Source organism: Lates calcarifer, linkage group LG19 (genome assembly GCF_001640805.2).
Source record: "Lates calcarifer isolate ASB-BC8 linkage group LG19, TLL_Latcal_v3, whole genome shotgun sequence".
Classification (NCBI taxonomy): Eukaryota; Metazoa; Chordata; class Actinopteri; family Centropomidae; genus Lates; species Lates calcarifer.
The window spans coordinates 16626881-16632880 of record NC_066851.1 but is presented as its reverse complement, the minus strand read 5'-3'; the positions used below and the strand labels follow the sequence as shown (position 1 = coordinate 16632880).

The window sequence follows — 6000 nt, the reverse complement described above, 5'->3', positions numbered from 1 at the left end:
CTTGCCGGTCCTCCGTTCGCACCATGGTGCTGGTGTGTGTTTTTTTTGTTCTTGTTTGTTTTTTTACTTTGAAAGTGCTATCCAGAGTGGATGAATCTGAAAATGCCAGCCTCACATTTTAGTGTGGATAGGGTGAAATGAACCTTTTGGAAATTATAACACAAACCTGATGACTCTATGATCATAAGATAGTCATTTGATCATTCACCTGATGTTTAAAATCCATTTTCGAATGACTGATCTATGCTCATTCAGTTGTCAGACAAACAACATATAAATAACAGAGAAATTGTGAGTTTGGCTGCATTGAAACACAGTATAGCTATACCTGCTGATACTATGAGACGATTTTACTCATTCACTGTCATTTATTGTTTTGGCATTTCACTGTGAATAGAGAGCATTACTAAAATACACATGGGCTCATGACGTTTTCACTTTAGTTTTCAAATATAGCCGGTATAGTGTAGATTCAGTCTGAAATGCATGCAAATATTAAAAGATTAAAGAGAAACAAATGACCATGCAGAAGCAGACTAATTGCTGGTGATTATTCTCTCTCTGTCTGGGTGTAATTCTACAAGTAATTCCACATAACTGAAACAAAAAAATCGCAGAAAGAAAAGCAAAGTCATTTTTTCTAACTATTTTTCTTGCTCTGCATTTTTTGTGTGTGTTTAAATTCAATTCACTTTCTAACATATTGTAAAAAATCATTATTAACATTTACAGTATGTCACTTGTAAAATCACATTAATCTATGTTGATTTCATGTTTCAGTGTATGTCTGTCGTTATATGTAACGTGCTAGTTCACCAGGGAAAATTCTTTCCATTTATAAAGAAAATGTCCCTCACTCTTGTTCTTTCTCTTTTTTGTTGCTCTATTATTCCTCTCTTCTTTCATACTATGTCTGTTCATCATGAGGTGTTTGTGTTCTCATGTAAAAAAAAGAGAAAAGAAAGCCTCACCATATACATACAGAGATGTATTTTCTCTATCTTCCCTTCTCTTTATCTCTCTCTTTCTCTCTCACATACACACATATGCATGCGCTTGTCTCCACACATGCATACACGGGTGTGCGCACAAACACACACGCACACAGACAGTCAGCTGTGCCCTTCCCACAGCAAAGTAGCACGAAAAGAGAACACACTGCCTGTCCCTGCCTTACACACATATACACACACATATGCACACACAAACTCTGCAACTGCCCTCTACACACTCTTAAAGGGACATGACATAGACTTATACATCGCTACCAAGTGCCAGTGCCATACATGGACATTAAATAAGTACAATTTGTAATAGATGTATCACCCTTTATTGTAGCAAGCAGTTGTGTTGAAAAGGTTGTATGACTGTGATGCCAGCAAACTATTTAAAGAGCGAACCAGAGCAAAGTGCATTTATGGGAATTGTTTGAGAGAGGCTGACGTTTTGAGAATTAAATAATTCTACTAGTTTCTCTTACTGTCTTTGACGCTTAAGTAGCAAGACAGGAACCTACAGCATACTTATGAATGTGCATGTGTAATTCATGGATTGAAATGAATACGGAATGTACTGAATTCTGAGAGTGGTATATAGATCATAACGATACTGTAATGTAATTGACCAGGACCTGTGCTGTTATGGAAAGGACTACACCTGAATGAAACGTTTACATTTAAATTAGTTAAATTCTAAAGCCACCTTTAAATGAAGACAATTTATGTTGTTATATTATGTCGTGTTTTTGCTTTTCAGCAGAACAGAAACCTTTGGAGCCACAAAGGAAATGGTAAAAAAAAAATGGATGCGGCAGCCTTAACAAATGTTGCAAATGATTATTAGTCACTAAGGATGAAAAAAAAAGAACAAAGTAGACAAACAGAGAAAACTTTTTGTCTGTAGGTGTTTGCTATAGGTCCTAAAACTTCCTCTCCTTCCTCCAAGAACATCTAAACTAGACATGTTTTGACCTCAGACCCAGTTTAGATGCAAGCAGAGTGGACTCTCCTCATTAATTAAATAACAGAAGAAAATTAAGCTATTAAATAAATGCAAATTAAAACTTTTCTTCAATTAGCTGGGGATGGCCTCCACCTCTGTTAGGACCCTTGTAGTCCCAGGACCCAAACTGGGGATTCGAATGGCCTAGTATTACATGAAAAACAAATAACATGACTTATGGCATCCTATTTACAGTTATGTAATGAGATAAGTTAATAACCCCAACCAGTGGTGTGTGTGGACTGTCTGAGGGGCCGGGGTGAAAAATAATGAGGCGCTTTTGGTTGGGGTTCATGGTTGCCCTAAGGCCACACTAGATAGGTACTTGGGCTGAATATATAATGGCACTTAAGGGGAACATAAACCAACCAAGGTGAGCATTTAGGCCAATCAAGTGCCCTTCTGGTGTGACATCAGGACAAAAACAAAACATTGAAACAATAGGCTACAACTATACAAACTGCGATTGAATAAAGGTGTCAGGACAGCAATGGCAGTTAATATTAGAAATTTGGCACTGCACATGAACACAGCTGTAGTGTAAGGCCTGAACTTGAAGGCCTTCAGAAGAAAACTTGAACTTGAGCGAAGTCGACAAAAACTGAGACACTGTGGCTTTAAGAAGCCCCCACCGTCTCACAACAGGGGGGGCGTGAGCTGAATCCAGGAACAGCGATTGAAAAAAAAAAAAGCTCCACCAGTGGACTGTTTCAAGTTCCCCCCGGCTGAAACCCTGCCTGATTTGTGGGCAATGTTGGGGATGTAGAAAAAAAAGGAAACCGGAGCAAAGAGTGCGCAAGGGAGAGATAGGGAGACAACACTAACTGGGTAGCTATGGAGATAGTAGGTTTTCCTGGTAGCTTTCTTTGACAGGTGTCGAGTGGGATAAAATAAAGTATCAGAACAGCCTCCAAGATGTACGGCAAGGGTAAAGGAGCTGTGGTCCCCTCCGATAGCCAAGCAAGAGAAAAGTAAGTAAATTATTGCACTGTCACAACAGAGATCCAGCCAAGAAGTGTGCTAGGTAGCTAAACTTGCTAACTGGTGTGAAGCAGCTCAGTCACTTCAGCAGAGGTGAGCACGCTCAGCCAGCTCTTTTTGTTAACATGCAAGCCACAAAAAGTGATGCTGTGGTAGTTTATGTGTTGTGTTCGCCACTTTGCGCGTATTTGCTGCCTCTTGCATCCTTCCAACTACACAGGCATGGCTGCTAAGTTAGCCCCCAAAGCAGCTAGCAACACAGCCCAGTTTCACTCTTGTTTTTCTTGTTTCTTTTTCATGCAAAGCAGAGAGTGGCAGTTTTGGCGACTAAAGTTGCACCGCTTTTAACCAGCGGGAGTGTTGCTGCACGTGTTTCCAGTAATAACGCGTAAATGTGCACTCAAAGGGGGCTGATTTGTCTGTGAGGAGGCATTGATGGAGATCCCACTTTAGTTCCATCTCTTCTTCTTCTCTCCTCGCCCCAGCGTGAGGAACAATGCATTTGGAGTGACGCTGTGCATTGTAGCTAGCTGGCTTTTGTGTCGCCCCGGCTGAAGCAGCAGGTAAAAATAGAATACAGCTGTTTGGGGCTTTGTTACTAAATAGCACAGGAACGTGTTGTAGAATTGTTCCACGTTCCACAATGATACTCTTGTCTCCGAACGCACTGGTTACATTGTATCCCATGCGTGCGTTCGAGAGCCCCGCTGCTACGATCCCCGTGCAAAGGGGTGGGGGGGTGGGAGAGCTGCGCCTCACAACTTTTGTGGCCCGTACAGATTTTCTTTCAGTCACCCCCGAGTTGTACGAACCAGTGCCGGGTGAGAAAGCTGCTCGTAATTGCCGCCACCACTTGCGAGAATGAACCAAAACACGGGGATTTCAGTGGCTGTTTTGTTAGAAAACTTGTGGTGGTGTTAGCTTCGAGAGCTGTAGCCCTCCAATCCCTTTGTCTGCATGCCTCTGTCTCGATGCCTGTTGTTCGTTCAGGAGATACATGCCGCACGGTTACCAGCACTTTAACAAACCACAGAGCTTTCAAATTAATCCGAAATACTTATTTCGCACACATCTATGCATTAGTTCTGAAATAGAAGCCAGTTTCTGCAGCGAACTCCCTTTGCTGATAATCAGTGGTAACAAAGCCACCTTAGACCTGCACATGCTTTCATTAAACTTTGTTAGATTTGATTGTTTTAGAGCCCTGTGCTGTGTTAATGGTTTATGGGACTTCCTGTTACATTACAGTTGAATAACCTAGGGGGAAATAAGAGGTAAGAGCCTCCACACAGGTGAATGCTCGTGGCTTTATTCCTCACAGTGGATGGGTTGAGCACCAGTAAATGCTCACTCTGACTCGCTGGACCAGTCAGCAGGTTGGGGAGCTGGAGTGGGACAGAATTGTCAGACTTTTGTGCATGTGTATGTTTGTGTGTTTTTGCGTGAAGATCAGCAGGCACCTCATTACCTTAAGCTCACGCCTACCGTTGCTCTGTTGTGAACCTGCGTTTTTTATTCTTCCTCCTAATGTCTCTCTTCATCTGCCTCCTGACTCTCGCTTCCCATCCTTCGCTGCTCCACAAAGTCCTCATCCCTCGCTTCAGTGTTGAATTATTGAGACAGACTGAAGCAGCTGCTCTCAGCTTTGCGTCAGAGAGGAGAGAGACGGAGGAGAAAGAAAGAGACAGAAGAGAGGGAGATATGGTGGGCAGACTCATCCATGTTTAAAGAGGGGGTTTTGTCGGGAGCCTCAGGCAGGATGTCAGGTGTGCCACTGGTGTACGTCAGGGAGATTTCTTGCTCTATGGGATTAAGCGTATGCACGCGTTAATGTCCCATCTCAGAACATAAGAGGGAACGCCGGGGAGGGAGGTCAGGAGGTCACCTCACTTGGTGTGATGGAGAAAGAAAATTTAGTTTCAGCAGTGATAAAGGATGAGAAAGTGCAGAAATCAGAGGAGAGTGGAGTGCATTTCCAGCTATGTGGTGTAAAACTTTGGTGTCACCAGGCCACACAACCTTAAAAAACTAGAGAGTAAGGGTTGCTATAGCTTGGTATACCTTTCCTGTATGGATATAATTTGAAATTCTGGCTGTCAAAATCAAACGCCACCGTGCTTTTTTCCCTCTCCATCATGACTGACTCCTCTGATCCCCCGTACCACCCACTGTTTCTTCCTCCATAAGAATGGGGCATGCCCCCTCTTATGTTCCAGTCAAAACTAATTTTTCTCCTCTTTCTGTACTCCACTATCCTATAGCTTCTCCCTCTTGTTCTTCTCCTCAAACTTCTCTTCCCTTTCTATGAGCTAGCTTCTGAGCTTTAATAATGCAGTAGGCCAGGTGCACGCACACGCAGCCCCTTTTGCAACCCACACAAAAACACATACACACACCACACATAAAATTTTAATCGAAGGCCTCTTGGGGGAGTTTGGGGGTGGGGGGGTCTACTGTGTGATCCTCATATCTCCAGACACAGGACAAAGTTTTTAACTATGCCTTGCTAGTCAGACTCTTATAGAGTGCTGTACATTGTAAGGAAGCCAGTAAACCTGCATTGTGCAAGGAGACACAAACAGTATCAATATTTGAAGCACTTGCTGTATCCTAAAGCTTCCTGTGAGCCTTTAGCAGGTTTTTCAAAAAACACTAAACTCCGTATAAATGCAAGGAGTTGTGTTGTAGGTGTTCAGGTGTGGTTAGTAACCAGCATAGTGCAGAGGTAAATTGCTCCAGGATGTATGTATGTAGGTGCGTGTGCTGTGCAGGTGTGTGTGTGGTCCAGTACTAGACTGACCTGCAAGTGGCAGTGACTTACACTCTACACCAGCGGTCACAGAGAGCTTTGTGACCTACAAATTGCTAGGAGCCTCAGAAAGTGGTCAGATTCCCCTGGCAAAATTGGTCAAGAGTGTGTGTGTGTGTGTGTGTGTGTGTGCATGTGTGTGTGTGCACGTATCTGTATGTCTACCTGCGTGTATGTGTGTGTGTCTTAGTCGAACTGCAGTCCTTAGC

At 43.0% G+C, this 6000-nt stretch overlaps 1 protein-coding gene across 3 annotated transcripts in view; it reads left to right on the top strand.

Annotated features, from left to right (window-relative positions):
• Nucleotides 1–2658: 2658 nt before the first annotated feature.
• The window catches only part of zgc:110158 (uncharacterized protein LOC553590 homolog), a 36865-nt gene continuing 33523 nt past the window's right edge, over nt 2659–6000 (top strand). The window contains exon 1 of one of the 3 annotated variants that reach the window (XM_018663655.2): nt 2659–2972. In XM_018663655.2, coding sequence (XP_018519171.1) covers nt 2917–2972 — 56 coding nt within the window. In that variant the 5' untranslated portion in view covers nt 2659–2916. The remainder of the gene's footprint in view (nt 2973–6000) is intronic. The other 2 variants (XM_018663654.2, XM_018663653.2) reach the window with 2 other exon arrangements.